The sequence below is a fragment of the Strix uralensis genome, chromosome 1 (genome assembly GCF_047716275.1).
Source record: "Strix uralensis isolate ZFMK-TIS-50842 chromosome 1, bStrUra1, whole genome shotgun sequence".
Taxonomy (NCBI): Eukaryota; Metazoa; Chordata; class Aves; order Strigiformes; family Strigidae; genus Strix; species Strix uralensis.
The window spans coordinates 37,984,778-38,003,464 of NC_133972.1; the positions used below are offsets into that span (position 1 = coordinate 37,984,778).

The window sequence follows — 18,687 nt, forward strand, 5'->3', positions numbered from 1 at the left end:
TGTTTTATTTGCTGCCATGAAAACCACGGCTATCCACCCACTCAGTTATGAGCACAACACTTACTGCAAATGTCACAACAACGATTATGAAACAACAGCAATGTGAGTCATGCGAGATTACAGCAAAACAAGTGGTATTTTGGGTGATTTTGGAACACTTATCCTATTATTAGGAACTTCTGTACTTTGTGTATCTGATGAAAAATTGATTAGATATATAGCCTTTGAGAGCTGGCAGCTAATGCTAAACTAGAAAAGAGATATGTAGGAGTTTCACTGCTGTTAAACTACCAAAGAAAATCCCACTGAAATCAAAATGCACTGAAGCTGAGATTTATGGAAAAATGTTTGAGCCCACAGGACCACAGTATTAAGAGTCAAGTAACCAGAGACGTAAAGAAATCCCCAACTGGATCTAGAAATGGAAGTCTGTAGTTTCAGCTTCTTAGCATGCTTCCAGTGAGCTAAGTGACCGACTTCAGCACGCAGAGCTCAACTTCTAAAGGAACTTTTTAGGCTCATTTGAGCATCTGTCATTGTATGGTGGGGCTCTAACTTCTGATGTCTGGCACAGTAATGGCAAATGATATGCAATGCAGTATTCTGTTAATGAACAGAATATAACTCTGCTGGTTGTTGCTACAACCTTTCCAAATCTCCCCAAACAGAGACTGCCAGCCTGACCAGATGTATTTCTGATGGTGGTTCAACACTGTGGGCAAATGTCCAGAAACTATAACATGCAAAGTAACAAGCACCATGTATCAGTCTGAGACATTATTTCCTTTGCATTTTGTAGTATCCTCAAGTCAACAAAAGATCCAATTGGACAAGATTTCCCGTTTAATACAGCACTATCACCCACATATTACATACTTCTAAAACATTCATAATATCAAAATATACCATTTAATTCCACTGAACTAGGATCTGATTTAATCTGAATGATGGATCTTACTCTGCATCATTTAAATTTCCTTGCAATCACATACAGGGGGGCTATGAGGCAAGACCACATGTTAGCCATCAATGCAATTTTTTTTTCCTTTTTGGTTACGGGCCAGAGAGAGGCTACTAATCAGTGTGCAGAGGTCACCCACCTGCCCCCTGGATCATAGTTCACACACACAATTAATTCATTATGGGGAAAAGTCACTGCTGGAGGTTGAACTGCCCATTCCAGGTTTTTTTGAGGTGAATGTCCTGCCACTGACCTGGAGAAATAGCTCCATTAGCTAAAACTCTGTTAAATCACATTTTCTTATGTAATTTTTCTAACATAAACAGTATAAACCAACAATTAATAGAAAACTTTGCCACCAAAGCAGGAATTGCTGTAAGTATAGTCACTGGATACAGGATACTGTGGAATTTGATTCTTTCTTAGTTGCATTATTTTATTGTCCCTTTACAATATTGTAAAGGGACATGCATGTCATCTATGCTAAATGAGGTTTATCACAACTGATTTACCATCTGCATTCCTGTTGTTATAGGCACATATGTATGAAGCAGAATAAGGAGTAGTTAAGACTCCTTCTGTGTACAGTCTCGCTTTACAAAACAAGTATCCAAGACTCCTGGCATGTCAGTATGGCCCTGATAAGGAAACTGAGGTACAGTAAAATAAAAGGCAGATGTGAAAAAGGATTTAGTCACCTAAATACTGTAATTAAACAAATCTACTTCATCAGCCATCTGAACCTGGGACTACCTTAATTCAGATGTGTTAGGGTCACCAATGCCTAAATCACTCTTTTGTATGTGAAAACTCATCAGTGGTTCAGCACTGTGCACCTCTTCAGGTTACCCCAGAAGGTAATGGTCTGCAACACAGATGCTTCCAAGTTCCTTCAATAGATCCCTCCCACTCTTCCAGCAGCATTACCACTGTTTTTGTCTGGCCTTTTGTTACCAAAGAGTCTCCTGAACGTGCGTCTCATATATGCCGGTTTCCTGAACATGCATCTCATATATGAAGATGGATCTCATATATAACATGCTCTGTTGTCAGCCATCAGTGTCATGGTATCCCCGATAATTGTATCTTCTGCAATTACTCTGCTGGTGAGTATGACCCAATTGAAGTTTCAAATATCTCCAGTCTAGAACTCTGAAAATTATCTACCCAATAAAGACTCTTACCTCAGCTTGAATGTTAGATGGCAAAACTGAGGTTTCATTTTCTGTTATACTGCTGGTTGGACCGTTGCTTGGGGAACTGGGACCTGATCCAGGGGAGCTGCTACTGACTGAGGATTCTGAAAAACAGATTAAGCACATGAATTTCACACTGGAAAAGCACACATGATCTTGATCAACTGTATACTCTCTATGGCACAGGGTTTTCTTGCTGTTGAAAAGTGTCTATCAGTTATGCTAAGTTTTTTAATTCATCCTCCATTTCTTTTGGTTTTTCTTTTACAGTGCTAATGAGGAAAAATACTCTTGGTCTTTCCCCTTCTGATCTGTCTGCTTCACAAAGGAAGAATTTAATATTTATTTTTCCCATAAAGATGGTATGATACTCAGTATCAGGCAGAGATACAGACTTAGAACTTGTAATGAGTAAAAATAAAAGGAAGTCTCGTCTTTTTAATTGCAAAGAGTCCTGTCTCTGTAAGAGATCAAAATGACAGAGATAGCAGGCTTGCAAAGGTCACGATAACATGTTGTCAATTCATGAGGCTACTGCCATCCCCCTTCTGTTTAGAAAGGGGATGAGCCCATTGTGGACTAATTGTTACATACACAAGTAATAATGGCAGAATATACACCACTTTCACTACATCTTTGGCACAAATATGAAGGAATATGTGCAGCATACAAATCGTTAAATAACATTTGAAAGGTTATATGCTATCTTGATTTAAAATTTTCCGAGTTCTGTCTAAGATAAAGGGGATGATCTCGCTGTGTGTATTGAGTTACTCTAATCCTACATTGATATAAATTAAATTTATGTAATGGAAACAGTTAACAAGGTTAAAGATGGAAGAGTGCATCATGAGTAGGGGTAAGCCTATGTCATGGGATAGCTTTCAAATTAAAGTACTCAAGAAGTTAAAATAATTAATATGTGGCAGTAAATATTCTATAGCCACTTTGCTTCTTCACTCTTTCTGTCTCAGTTCATATGCAAAAATATATCCTCACTTTGACTGAAATTACTGGGAGATTTCCTAGCTGTTTCTTGGACCTCTTACTCTTTCCTACTAGAACTGACTTCAATTTACTGGAGTGAATCCACACCCAGTTATACTAACTGGTCGGATAAAGTTCCTGCATCATAGTCTCCCTAGTTTTCATGGAAGAGCAGAAACACAAACTTATTCTTTTCCTCAGTTTTTAAAAAATTGCAATAGCACTTTTTGTATAAAAAGGCATTTAAATAAAGGGCTATTTTCAGTTAAAAGAATTTAAAAAAAAAAAGGAGAAAAAGGCTTCAGCCAGAAATGTTTGATCACGGAAGTTTTGATTATGGCATGTAGCTGATATTAATAATTATAATGGCAATCTGTAAGGCTCCGAATTATTGTCAGAGCTAGGAAGAGAACACATTTATTTTCAGGTTTCAGCTCTCTCAATGGCTGCCGAAAAAGCTCCTGGGATAAGTATTTCACTTTATACCTTACTTATGAGTGGACAAAATATAAAGAAATCAGCTAGAACTTTGGGTAGAGATCAAGAATCTCGTAAGAGCTTCAGCAAATAGAAATAATAAATTAGCTGTAAAACATTCTAATCTGGAAAAAATTTATAGGGAAAAGACCTTATTTAGTTACTTTCACAATTAGATTCTCATCCATATGCCAGTTTTACACATGGCATAATGTGAAAAGTTGTCATGAGAATTGCATGTATGGGGCCACTGACGTGAATTTCTTCATGTTGTGTTATATTTCCATCTTAGCGTGATGTAATTCTGATATACCAAGTGAATTCAGATACATGTTTGACAGACTAGTAACAGTTGGTTGCATAAACATATGGCCTGATTGTAACATCATTTGAATAAGCCATGAAGCTACCAAGTATCGATGCAAAGTCAAAGCAAGAAATGTCTGAAGCAGGCCAAACGCTGCAAATGCTCTCTTCTTTCAAATCAACAGATAAGGCCTTGGCAGCATACTAATCGTAAGGACTGAAAATGAGAGGACTTTAGGCTGTTTGGGAACTTGGGTGCAATTCTGCAAAATAATATACGTGACAAAATTTACCACTCTGCAATACCAAACACGTGAAAGAAAGTCTCAGCATTCATGGTTCATCTACTCTGTCACTTTTTAAGTTCAGGGTCAGGAAAATTATTTAAAATAAATAGTACTTGATGCCAATTTTTTACTTTGGTTTTTTCCCCTTTTAATCTCCCTCATATGCCTAATTCTGTATTTTTACATGCTAAAAGTTCCCTTTCAATTGCTAAGAATACTTACTATCTACTATGACCAACAATGTGCCACTGAATATTTAAATGTTTAAACTTTTTCTTCTCAAAAAACAGCTTAGTGAGCCCTTACATCAAAAACAACTAGTCAACATTTTCAAACAAGAGAAACCAGAGGGATAGGGCCAAACACAGGATTCCAAAATGTCCTTGATTAACCTAAGTAATACCACATAGGTGTTTTTGCACCTGCTATTAGCATTTGCATTTTTCTGTGGGAGATGCAAGACCCAAAACATTGTTCATGTACAGAAAACACAGATTAAGGGAAGAGACTATTCTTGCTTTCACCTTTGATGTCCCTTGCCACCAGGAGGGCTACCATTTCTTTGTTCTTGTACTTGCTGTTGTAAAGTACTGGTTTCCAAGCTGGTTTGAAAGTATGGCTTTCAAATTCACAATTACTTTTTGGTAAGTGGTAGAAAGCTGTAGATTACAAGCTATTTAAACACAACCATTTATTTAATACAGTTTTCTTTTCAGCAGCAGAAAAAAAAAGACACATCCTTTTGTGTAGCAAACAGTTTCAATTGCAAAATATCACCACTATTCTGTGAGCAGGCACAGTGATACAGAATTTCTCCTTTCTTAATTACCTGTCACCTCAAAGAGTCTCTTCTTGAATGAACTGACGGTTCCATCCTTCCTCCTGAGTAAAGGACTGCTTCTCCTTTCTGTCACCTTTTGTTTTAACCTTGAACGTACCTTCAAATTGGGCTCTGAAGCTGGAAATGAAGAGAAGAAAATAAATTATTACAAATCAAATTTACTGCTTTGTGTCAGACACCACTGACATTTCCTGTATGACCTCACCTGATCCAAGCAGGGCTTGGAGGCAGAGATTTTACAGCCCATCCTCCCCAGCCATCCTGCTGCTTCTCATACAACTCCATTTTAGGTTGGAGGTTAGGAAAGACAGGAAGAGAGCTGAAAAGCTTCGGGTCCCAGTATTTTTCTCATCTCATTTCAACCCTGAAGTTACCCATTAATTATTGTTAATATATAAGTATTAATTAGAGATGAATGAAACTTTTATTCCACATCATTTTTATCTCTCTTGTAGGTGAAAACTTGAATGGAAATACAGCTTAGAAATAGGAACCTTATAATTGGATTATGGTCTGATGACAGAAATAGAGAGAGAACTCCACTGGTGCCTTTTGATTTCTCTTAGAAATATAAATTATGACAAGCCTTGCTGGCAGAACATTTCTTGGTCAGCAATTTTAGGCCCAGAACTTCAGTGTTTTCTGAGTAACATACCAAACAACTAGATTTATGACAGTCTCCTAAGAACATTTACACAGAAAAATATATGCTCTGAAAATGAAGAAGTAGGATTGATTCCCAGAAAACTTAGGATTATATTTAATGCACCTTGGGCAAGTTCCACCTTTCTTTCCTAAATGGACATGGCCTTTTCATATGAAGGCCAGAGATGAAGCTCTGCTGTGTTTTTTATTTTGTGGTATTTTTAGCATGCTAAAATGTTTCATGTACTCATTTATCTGTGCTTCTAAGTAAACCCTCTATCAAACAGACTGCTAAGAGCTAGTGAAAGACAATTGTGGAATAAAATTTGTTTCTATTTCCCTTTCCGGAACTAAGGTTTGGCTAAGCAGTATCTCAAAATAGAGAGAGCTGAAAACTGGGATCAGTTCTCTCTCCTATGCACAAATATAAGCCCAGCCCCAAAGAAGGACTAAGAGTTAGCAGAAAAACAAAATAAATTAAATCTTCATTCAGTTCAGCATTATACCATTTGTCACTTCAGGGCAGGAACTCAGTCCTACACTTGTAATATTGCTCATCTTTTTCCTGCTGTCCCACTTGTTACCTCAGAGATGGGGTTGTTAGAAATGCTCATGTGAGAGCAAAGGGGCTGCACCTCCGCTGGAGTGCTGCTGTAACCCGCAGTACCTGCAGTCGTGCACCAGCCTTTGTCACCTACCACATTGCTCGTGGCAAGCGCTCCCTTCTAAGTGGCCTGTGCCTTGAGTACATTTCAGACCAAGATACATAGGCTAGCACAACACTGGAAATCTTTAATAATAAAAATGTTAACAAGAAATTTATTTTTTATCACCATTGTCAAGACCAATGGTTCTAGAGATGGAATACAGATGACTTATTTGCTGTCTAAGATACCATTTGCTATAAAACTTAAAAGATAAAATATAACAATGGGCTAAGACTACACTATGTGCTTTCACCACAGATCTCACCAGGTATGATGACATTTGGAAGAAAAGGTGCTTACTCCTTCGGCACTTATGGTTATTTCCATTTATACTATTCTGTACTCTTAAAATTTAGGAGAATATTTCCATACTTGTGACAGACTAATGTGATACAAATCCTCTGCAACACTCACTGGAGAAATGCTCCACTTCTGTATGAATGTTTCATGCTCAGTCACAGCGATTGCCTTTCTATTTTTACCACATTCCCATCATATTCTGCATCTGAATCAATCATATAAGCAGAGAAAGCAGACTTTGATGTCAGTGTTTAAATTTATGAGCTGTCTGAGAAGATAGCCCTTGCATGAAAGACGAAAATCATTTTTAAACAGACATAATCAATTTCAAATGAAAAGGCATGGAGAAGAGTGTTTTTTAAATTATAAAATAAACCTCGCAATAAAAAACAAAGCCAAGGTTTGAAGAGTGTTTGCTTCAGATACTGGCTTTCTTGAATGTCTCCCATGAGACACTGCCAGCTCCTAACACAGTACTAGCTAGGACTCGATGGCTGGCAACAAGAATTCAGGTTTCAGTGCACTAAACATATAAATCTAACCAATTTGCTCCAATGGACAGAATGCAGAAATGGGAAGTGTTTTCTTGATACCTGTCTGTGGCTGAGGAATTGACTTGGTGTGTGACTGTAGAGGTCACTGTACCATCCTGCCCCAACAAAGCTGAAGCAGAATTATTGTTGACTGCAACAGGTACGGATCACAACTGCAATCCTATGTGCTTCAATACACTCCTACATGAAGGCAGTAATAACACATCTATAATTGTCTACTCTCTTCTGATAGTTAAAAAGGCAAAATTAAGTAATTTAAGCTTCAAGGATAGAGCTGTGAATTAGAACTACAAATGTATATACATATATACACACACAGACTGCCCCAATGCGAGATCATTTAGAAATTATTTTAATCCTTTAAACTTTGAAATGCAAACAAGTGAGCAAAAAGAGAACATAAATTTTTCAAATTTTTTTTTTTTTTTAAATTAAATTGTTCCCCTAGTATTTGCAAGGCACTTAGAAAGCCTTAGTGGAAAATGGTGAAGAATTATTATAACAAATCTGCCTTATGTTTCAAATGAGCATTTGGTTCAATACTTTAACTAGTGGTTCTTAGAAGTGGTCTATAGAGGGATAATGCTCAAAAGAATGGTTTTTCATTAGTCACCCCTGTAAGTATTTCTGCTGCACATTATTAACACCTTTGCTGAGCTTAATTAATCCACTGCCAAGGCTGACTATGTTCATCACCCAAAGGCATTCTCTCTGTGGAAGTGTCACATGAGGAGCCAGTGCCAAATAACGTCTGAGGCTAAAGCTTTACTCACCAACTTGTTGCAGAACAGCTTCCCCATGCAGATACAAGCCCCTAAGAGTGAACCTTTTTTTGCTCCGTTAATGCCACAAAATCATTGAAAAGACCTTCACAGTCTATTACTTTATGCGGTGATTCAACCATAAACCAAGACACTGACTCAGCAAGATAATTAATGCACATGGCTAACTTTCTGTAGACCAAGCATCCCACTGTGGTCCAGGACTAAAAACTAGATTAATTTTACCGCATATAGGATACGCCCTGTATCTCACTTTCCTGAGGAAACAGGGCCTCTCTAAAGTGCTACAGGTGCTGAATGAGGTGGGGTTTGTTGGGTTAGATGCCTGCAACTATAGTGGGCTGAATCATCTTACCGAGGAGCCAGAATGCCAGAGACAAGAGAAAAACAAGAGCACATGGCCAGGAGTGTGGCAGATAAAAACAGGACCACATGTTTTCATGGCATCAGGCTGGTACGGTGAGCTCTTCATCTAAAATCCTGCTAAGAACCAGTATACAACTGATATTGGTCTAATTGGTCACTATTAGCCTAGCCTCTTTGCTCTGCAAATCTTTGCACTTCTACTACATTTAGCACTTTGGAACAAGTAATAATCAGTTCCTACTTGTAGAAAGGGAAAGTATATTATTTGAGAGTATTTTGTTGCAAAGAAAACAAAAAGACACAGCTATTTTCTCTGAAAGCCATCAAAGCCCATGTCATTGATCTTGATGGGAATCAGCTGATACCCATTTCAGCAATTCACTTGAGTGGATTTCAGGAAAGACTAGCCTGAAAATGACTTTGTTTCTGTAACTGCAGCATAATTTGGAATAATGAGATGTTGCAGTAGTATGGCTTGTTTAGTCTTATTGCTATTACCTGTCTTATTCTCTTTTTAGTGCTGGTAATAATGAACTGGTATTACTCTTTAAATGACTGTAAGTGGGAACCAGGTATGAAAGATACAGAAGGTACTAGTTTAAACAACAGAAGATGTCACAGGCAACCCAAGGATTGGTTACCTAACTCCTTGGCATGACTTGTAATTATCTCTACAGAGAACTGAGAACTTTGGCTCTAGGTGAAGAAGAAAGACAGCGTCTCAATTATTTTTCTCATCTTTTACGGTGGCTTCATACAGCAGGAAAGAAATAAGTAACTGTACTGTTAAAAGTGGAAAATATACAGGCTTCTATGTAGGTAGGCATTAATTTCATCACAACAACCATCACTGCTCAGGTGAAAGAAAATCATTTTCTCCTGAGAAACTTGATACTGAAACACAAGCATGAGAGATAGGAAAATGATTTGGTGAAGTCATTATGTCCTATACTCCACTTTGCTTAATATTAGCAATTTGCAGATACTAGCATTAAAGAATATAGCCTGGAGCCAGATTGCTCCCAAATGAGCTGAGGTTTTTTTGACAGGGCTTTGCTTCACTGTTTCTTTTTATTAAACACACAGAGATATTTAAGAAGAAGGGATAAAAATCCTTTCTACACATGGGGAGAGGACATATATATGAAGGGAATGTAAAAGATAATAATGTACTACTTTCTGATGGTTCCTGGAACACAGTACTACTTTTGTATCAGAAGAGCGTGTGCCAACTTCAAATCAGCATTTAATGAACCCAGGCAGGAAATGGGGGATGGGAGAGGGTGCAGAGCGAGCAGGTCCTCATCTCGAGACTAAAGCCATATATAGGAAACCTGAAGAACAGAAAGTGAGCTTTTGTCCAGGCTTCGAAAGGCTCTAAAGTGAAAGCATTTCCTTTTCCTCGCTGGCAGGCTGGTTTAGAAAAGCTGTAGGGCAGCTGAGGTAAATGATGCTAAATTTGGCTACAAAGATTCCAACAACAGCACGAGTGATAGCAGCAAAATTCACATCTTACTTGATAAAGATAAAATTGCTCCCTATTGCCCATCCACCAGCTTAGTTATCACTAAGATCATTTTGAAACGATAACTTGGACTTCTCTAATGTAACTAAATCAACAGAAACAATTAAGAAACACAGACTTCATGATCCTGAAGTAAATGTTCACGGGTATCGTCTATTTTTTTAACTTTCATTTCTTTTCAGCTGTGAAGGGTCATATATTGTACTAATTTGAATATGCTGTACTCCATGCAGGAGTTATTAATTGTTTTTTCCTGCCTTATGTCTAATAAATATCAATAAAGGAATATATAGTCAAGGAATCTTTCTTTTTTCACACCACATACATAGGTTGTTATTTTTTATACTATTGTACTAGAGACCCATGCACAGATAAGCATTACGTGCTTCACAACACACAACCATGAGAGTCCATGACTGAGGCAGCTTAAAGTCTTAAGTTATAGGACAAAAGGATGATGTATGGCTATAGACTGTCAGAGGTACAAGAGAAAATAATGAGATGGTACTGGTTAGCACGATGGTGGTATTGCCAGCATACCAGTGGCTTATCCTTTGTCAAGTTTCTTTCTAGCACTGTGGCAATTGAGAATTTTCAAGAAGATACTGAATGTGGATAATGAAGTAACTTTGAGATCTCTGTCGTGATTTCACTTGAAGGAGGAAGGGCAGAATGGGATAAAACATACTGTGAAGAGATCCTCATTTTGCTGGGTCCATTGCATAGCACAACAGGTTCCTGGTCCATGTTGTGGGCTCCCAGTCACTGTGGTAATATACATAAGTAAGATAAGCCTACTATACGCATAAGTACGTAATACATATATAAAGTAACATCAGTAAGATGCATAAGTAATGTAAACCTGCCTGGCTATGCCCATGCCAGGACCTGGAGATCAAGGAGGAAGTCAAATCCCCCCTTACTACTACATCAACAAAAATAGCCAGAAGAGGCATATGTAAGGCTCCTAAGAAGCTAGTCTGAGGGTAATGGGCTAGGGAGAAACTTCCCAGTTTCCCCCACAATGATGTAGGGAGAATGAAAGGCACAAGATAACCTTATGTGCTATCAGAAAGGATAAATAAGATAATCTGGGCTTCGTCACCAAAACTGTGAATGCAACCAAAGCTAGGCAGAAAGCTAGAGAGACAGAGAACTCAGGTCAGGGATCAAAACTGCTTCCCACTTCCTCAGTTGCTTTGTGGAGAGCTGCGAATGAGTTTGTCCCTGAGAGACCTGATGGTCTCACAGCCTTTCCTCTGCCACACATGGTTCTGGCAGACATGTAAATAGTCTCTGCTCTGCATGGAGTTTCTGACTTCTGCTCTGGCTTCCTGTAGGCAGCCACAGACTCTTTCAGCCACCTCCACATAGCTGAATATATTAGGCATAGGAAAGATGAGCAGTGACTTTTTGTTTTCATACATGACTGACTGACATTTGCCATAGAAGGCCACATCCCAAGATGTGGCCACAAGACAATATCAGAAAATGAACATGTGGATATCCTCCCCACTGGCTGACAGACTGGGAGATACCAGCATGTAGTACAAATCTGTGGGTTCAACGATTTCTAAATTTTGGTGATTTAAAGTGCCGTTTCTGGAAGGGTTTTAAATTAGATTCATGAGACTGAAAGCTATTTACAGATACCCTCTAAAGCTCTTCCAAGAACTACATAGATCTGACCGCTGGGTGGTCCCAACAAGGCGGGAGCACCACATACAGCAGTACAGGATGGAGAAACTTTGTTTTTCTGGCTTGCATCACCTAATATGTTTTCAGCATATACCAAAATCGTTTCCTGTACAACCATTTGCTTTAAGGGGAGTGCTGGTCATATGTGAAACCCTTTAGTCCTTTGCTTTGTTTTACTTTTGTAAAAGGTAGAATGCTTTATTTATTCAGACTAAGGTAAATATCCATTCCCTAAATAAAAAAACAGGTTTAGTGAAACACATGGTAAAAGAGCTAATTAGATTAGAGGGGATCTTGCAGCCCTTCAGCTCTCTTCAGGCTAAGGAAGCCAATTTAACAAGATTAGCAAATTTTTATTGATTTCCTAAAGAAAGTTCAGAAATGAAATATTCCCTGAAGCTGTTTTAAATATCTAACTTTTCCTTGTTATTCATTTCAGTCTGTATGAAACATAAAATTTCTGGTTTATTATCCATGCAAACAAGTGTTATCTTTCTAGGAATGATTTCTTGAGTTAGATGTAGGAATTACTTAGTGTACTGCTTGCAATTAGCCAGAATTAGAGATCTTTATATTTTTCAGGAAAAACTGACGAGTGTGATGTATTTCCTGTTGATATTTGTTCTGCATGTAACCTGTGAGACAAAAGAACAGGTCTCTTGGTAGAATTCTTAATCATTTCTATTCCTTAGCACAGAAACACCATCTCCTTGCATTTTCACCACTGGGCTATACAGCAGTTTCAATGAGGCCATGGTTTCACTGGGCCTCTTGAATTAATTACATGTCAAGTCTGCTGAAACCATGGCATATTATTGCTATGTCAGGTCTATCTTAAATCTTCTTCCATGTAAAATAATGCTATTTTCCAATAATAAACAGGGGATCAAAAACCAAATAATACTATACTGTCTTGAAATACAAAATAAAAGAACAAGGGTATTTTAAAATTAATTCTCATCTTCCCTGCACATCTTCAAATTCTGTAACTTTTTTTCCACTTTTATAGCACTTATGGAAGCCAAACCGCACCTGAGTTCTCAGGAGGTATAGAGGAGGAAGAAGAAGGTGAAACAGGCCATTTAATAGAGGGCATCCCTCATTTGAATGGTAATAACCAAATTTAGATACGCATGGCTGGCAGTACTTCTGGTTAGGTCTCCACTGGTTATTCTCACCCCCACTTCTGACCATATGCACCCGTTGGTTCTAGCTAGGAAGAAGCAATGGGAATATAATACCATACTTTCTGCAAATATAGCAAATCCCACTCTTCAGCCTAAATCCTCCTCCAACATCCATTGAATCACTAATTTTACACAAGAAAAAATACTTTCTTCGGCAAAGTGCAGGGGATAATCCCCTAGCCCCAAAAGTCAAGTCTTCTGTGTGGTCACAATTTGACCCCTATATACATGATTTATTTTTTATAGAATAATCATGTTCATGATTATGTTGTTCCCCAAGACCCATACAAGAAGTAGGTAGTTAATAGGATGACTAAATCTCAGAGTTTAATCTAGCAAAATATCCAGCAGTGATAACTCATCGATGACAGGCAAAAAGTATAATCTAATATTTCATCAGTCTTCAGAAATTCATGATGAAACACCATCACCTTCTCCCCCAGTTTAACGGGGCATCGATGTCATCAGTAGATGAGAGCTGAGCAGGTCTAGATTTCTGAAGCATACTCTTTAGAGCTGTCCAAAGGCAACACGGAGTACAGGATGCCAAGAAAACAAAAGCAACCAAAACACAGTATATCTTGCTTTCCTAGCAGATAAGAACTATAAGCCAAATGCAGCTCAAGAGTAGGAAGGCACTTCAGCTTCACTGAAGATGAATGATGATAAAATTGTCCCCAGAGTTGTTTGGACTTTCAAAACATGTTTGTCTAATTTCTGCAGGCAAGGTTGACTTTGTGAAAGGATCTCTCCGTGTTAAGTGAAGTAAGGAGAAAAACCCCACCTGTTTAAAATCTTAATTAGACGTTGACACTGCACCTTCCCAACAAAACTGAATTAAAACAAGTTTACTTTTAGATAGGCTCTTTATGCTCTGGGATATAATTCCAGTCCCCTACAACTTAATTAGCTAAATATACAATGTAACCTTCCATCTGGTAGAGTAATTTAACAGGAATAATTGTGCACCACCATAACTCAACGAGACACTGAGGAAAACCATTGAAATGCTATTTCCTTTCCTTTGGAAGAGAATTATGTACAATTTCAGCATGCTTTGCATTTCTAACAGTTAAAGCCAACAGGGAGGTATCACTCTCCATTTATATTACTTTCCCATGAGAAAATCAAAAGCAAAGTACAAAGCTTATGCCGTTGTTCATGAATGGCTTTGTAATGCTTACTTGGCTTTAGCCAGAACATGTTATTTGGCAGCTAAAACCCTTCATTAGAATTGTGGGCTTGAAACAGATTTTTCAGTGAAACTATGTTTTGCAGGAGTTTGGAGAAGTGCAATCTTTACTAACCAATGTGTTCTATTTTGGATGATCTGATACCATGTGATTTCCACTTTTCACTTCTCTGTTTCTCTCTTTTTGCCATCTTTTAGATGTTCTCGTTTACTTTTCTAAAAGTTTTCAACTGTCCCTGCCCTAGGTAGAGTGGAAGAAAAATCCCACTGAAATCAAACAGGACAGTTTCTACTGACTTCAAAGAGTCTCAGATTTTATATGCAAGGTTTTGTAACTTATTTATCTAGAGGGAATAGACATTGAAATGACCATTAAAACCATTCCACTTCATTTTCAATGGGCATTATGCTCTTAAAATGCTTTAGATTTTAGGACTGTTCCCTGATCCTTATTTAAGCTGTTTCCTTTAGGTTCAAAAGTCAAAAAGTTGTCTAGTATCTGATTACCTACTTATCAGAATGTTACACAAGCTGCTTGTTAATACTAATTTTTAAAACATTTCTGAAAACACACACAGTTTGTATAAGAAAACCTTTATGTAACCACATGAAGCAGAACTTCATAATTCAATTTTGGCTATGCATTGGGCAGTAAAAGGAGAACTAAGTATTTAAACCAAGATTGTATAATTAGTCTAGTCATCAAGAAGGTTCAGTATCTAGTACAACAGAATAATTACCGTCAAGACAGAAAGTAGTGTGATTTTTGCTAAAACAGAAATACAGTGAAAAACCTTTATCCATATCATTTTTAAACTGAGTAAGAATCACTCACGTAACACCTTCACTTCCTGCAATAAAAAGTAAGCGTTAAATAAAATATATTAGAAGAACGATCTTGCAGTGATGGGAAGATTATGATGGTCTTTAAGGGACTCATCCTGGTGATGATTCCTGTTGAATCCTGGTGCAGGGCCTGGCAACATTCATGATACCAAAGCATACCTACACAAGTTCTTTTCCTTCTGGCAGTGTCAATAAGCCTACCCTAAAATTCATTTTTATTTAGTTTTAAGCTATGTCAAAAAATTCCCCTCTAACTTGAGCTAAATTAGAGTGACAGGGCATCCCTGCTCACCCCCAGCTTAGGATGCTGCAGAACCCTGATGGACCTGAGATGACTGCAGCCCAGCACAGTAGTTACAATGGTATTACATTTCCTTAGAGCTGCTGGCTCCTGGCGGCTGAACTCTGTTTTGGCCTGTTCATTACATGAATCTGGAAGAAGCTGTTAACAACAGTTTGCTTTAGATTCACTCTTCAATTGCAAGTGAAAGTTTCTTCTCTTTCTAAAACCTCTTACTACTAATTACGACCTCTTAAGTTATTGATAGTGAATTTAGGAAGGCTAAAAAAGTCTGGTGATTAATGGAAAGACAAATCAAGAAAAAGGGGCTGGGAATCAGAATACTTTTTTTTTTCCCCTCTCTCTGTGATAAGCACCAGTGATTTCCTTTGGGCACATCACCTAGTCCAAATTTGTCAAGACTGTTCATTAACCCAGGTAAACAGGGACTCTGAGAGGCAGGAATGCTTAGCACCCCTGAAAAATGGGATAAAATGAGGAGAATTATATTAAGTTTGCCTTGTTTCTCTGCTTCAATAAACAAAGTGCTTCTCCCATTTATTGTGCTCACTCATAAACTCAGAGAAAAATAATGCTTCTCGCTACTGAGCTTGACTTCTTCATTTTGGCAGACATGGTAATTGAGGGTTTGTGATCCTCTAAGCCTTTTTTTTTTTTACCGAAGGCCAAAAGAAATCCAGCTTTTTCATATACTGTTACTTCACAGGAGAGTGTTTTCCTAGAAAATGCAAACAGAAATGGAATTTGGTGGCATGAAAGGGAAAAAAACTTTCACACACGAAATGTTTTTCTTCTCAGTTTCAACTGCTCCAGTAAATTACTGAGTCACTAAATGCAGAAAGAATAATGTTAAGGAAATATTCTAATTAATTTCTTTTTAAAAAAGATTTACATCTGCTGAGTTCTCATTCAGGAATCTTTCACTCTCATTACACAAGATTCTACTTCCTAATCAGGTTAACTTAATATGGTTTTTACAAAGTGATCTTCATGACTGTGCCACACAGCCTTCTTCCTCTCTTTCATCACAATATTAAATAATCCTTCATCTCCTCTTTTTTCCTGTATGAAATTACATAACTCCCTGATCCATGCAAGAACCTTGTATTATTTGCTATTTACAAAAACCCATGCTATATTTCCATTGAGCACGCTTCCAATTTTTGGAAAGCGAGCTACAAACATCTTCTCAAATAGTACAATTGTGAGGGATCTTCAGATCCCTAAGCAAAATGGAAGTTGTAAGCTTACAAATCCATCAGTGAGAAGAGATTCAACTGGTGTAAAACCAAAATAAATAAAAATACTGATCGACATTCCCATTCTGCCATGATTGTGCTAAACTCAGGAAAGAAAAAAGCTTATACTTGATATAATGATGTCCTCAGGAATTTCTTCCAACAAAAGCCAAAACATGAGGCAAAATGCAGAAATTCCATCTATAGCAATATTTTTAAAAAGCATGAAGCTTTGGTTAGAAAGCTAACCTTTATTGGAATTTACTGGCTTTTGCTGGTTTGCATCAACAGTTGCACATAGAAAATGAAATGTTACAGATTGAAGAAAATGCAAATGTTATGGCCATTTGCCAGAATTTCTGCATTTATTTCAAGAAGGTAAAAAAAAAACAAAAACAAAAAACTTCATTTGAAAAGAACTACCCTATCAAACCCACGTTGTTTGCTACATTTTGTTAGTTTTACAGTAAACTCATCAAGCAGATATTTTCCCGGATAGATAGACATAGAATTATGGAGAACAACAATCAAAAGTTCCCCACATTAAATGATCAGGTCTTCAAAAGTGCACAGCTCCCGTCAGAGCTCTTACAACAGTCAGTACGAATTTCAAAATTGTTCAGTAATAGGGAGGAATTTTCAAACCTCTCTGGGTAATTTAGATGCATTAGTCTCATTGAAAGTTAATGAGCCATGTGCTGCTCAGGCTTTTGGGTGCTTTGCAGAAAACACACATTACAACTGGTATCCATGGTGAAAGTCATGGGCATTTTAAAAATTTGATCTTATACTGTTTAGGCTAAATTCTGCTCTTAGCTACAGATGTGTAGCTTCTCCGTATGGTACATTTATCTGTCCAGTGAAGCAATAGCTCCCCTTGCTCTGCTCTTTTGAAAGTCTGTCAACACAGAGCATCTGAATGCAGCTGTGCAAAGAGCTGCATATCCTGGTCTGTAGCCCCTAGGACAGTCCCAATCCTCCATGCAGCTAAGCTGTGGGAAGCCCACTGCTGACAAGTTCTGCTGCATCTTGTACAGAAAGGAATAATCCATGTGGCTAAGAGAGTTATTGAGTAACCATAGTCACTGCACTGGGATGTTAGCTCTGGTACCTAACTGTGAACATATAAACAGCAAGACTCTTAAGTCTTTCCCTAGTTATCTATGCATCTCATCATTCTAGATGCTAGAGGAGTAAAAGCTGCACAGGATATTTTCCTCTTTACCACAGACTCTCTGAATTAATTTTTAAAAGATTAATAAGGAGATGACACTACAGGACTAATGAAGCAAAGGTTAAATAGATTACTGAACAAGAAAGTGAGCAAGCAAGACTCATAATTTACAATGCCTGTGCGACACTCAGTCTTTCCTTAGCACTGAAAAACACATTAGGATGTCAGGAGAGAATGATTCAGCTTTGCTGCCCATTAAATCTGATCTTCAATCAGCATTATCTTCCAAGAGCATTATATTAAAGTTGGAGAAGAGAAAGATACCTCTGTATTTCATATTATGAATATGGAAAATAAAATTGAGAAGCAAAACAAAGCTGTGATTAAAACCCGCAACAGGTATTCCTTTCTTAAGGCTGAAAGGAATGTGAGGTCTGCTTTCATATGAATTGCTGACTTCATGCAGGTTCAGCACCACAGAGGGTTTACCAGGAGCCAGTGGCAATAAGCGTTCATAGCCTAAAGGAAAGGAAAAGAGGTTCAGCCCTCATGGCAAAGGTCAGATTTCTGCAGGCTTATAGCCTGTCCATATACATGAGTGTTCGTGGGACATCTTTGTCTAGTAAGGTCCCATGAGGATGACACAGGCTCCACAATGTCCCCTCTGCCTGGAGGATGGCCCTATAACCACCCAGATCAGTTTAGGGTCATTTGACTTGTGTCGATCTAGTTCCTGTTGCTTTTACTCTCAACCTGATGAACAATCATTACAACCTTTGTGAGGATGTTGCTGAAGGCTGGAATTAAACAACTCTAGTATACAGAGAGATTGGATGTGTAAACAGGATATTTAACAGTTGCTATTTTCATGGATGTGGAAAGCTATCAAATATACTCCCTTGCTAACATACAACATACTGTACACTTCATTTATATTTGCTTATCGGAATCACTATGTAAATGTCATAGAAACAGTTATGCTAATGATTATATTAGTATTTGTCTATTTATTCTGTGGATATCTTTTCAGAGAGTCATCATGTCCTTTGTTCAATTTTGGAACTGATGCATTGCATGCCCAAATATTTGGAATAACATATAGAAAACATCTGGATTT

General features: G+C 37.8%; 1 protein-coding gene across 14 annotated transcripts in view; it reads right to left on the minus strand.

Moving 5' to 3' along the window:
* HDAC9 (histone deacetylase 9) overlaps positions 1-18,687 on the minus strand; it is a 490,905-nt gene that overhangs the window by 206,605 nt on the left and 265,613 nt on the right. For all 14 annotated transcript variants that reach the window (XM_074863233.1, XM_074863213.1, XM_074863224.1 and 11 more), the window contains 2 exons: positions 5,044-5,172; positions 2,146-2,261 (listed from right to left, as the gene is read on the minus strand). In XM_074863233.1, the coding sequence (XP_074719334.1) occupies positions 2,146-2,261; positions 5,044-5,172 (245 nt within the window). The remainder of the gene's footprint in view (positions 1-2,145; positions 2,262-5,043; positions 5,173-18,687) is intronic.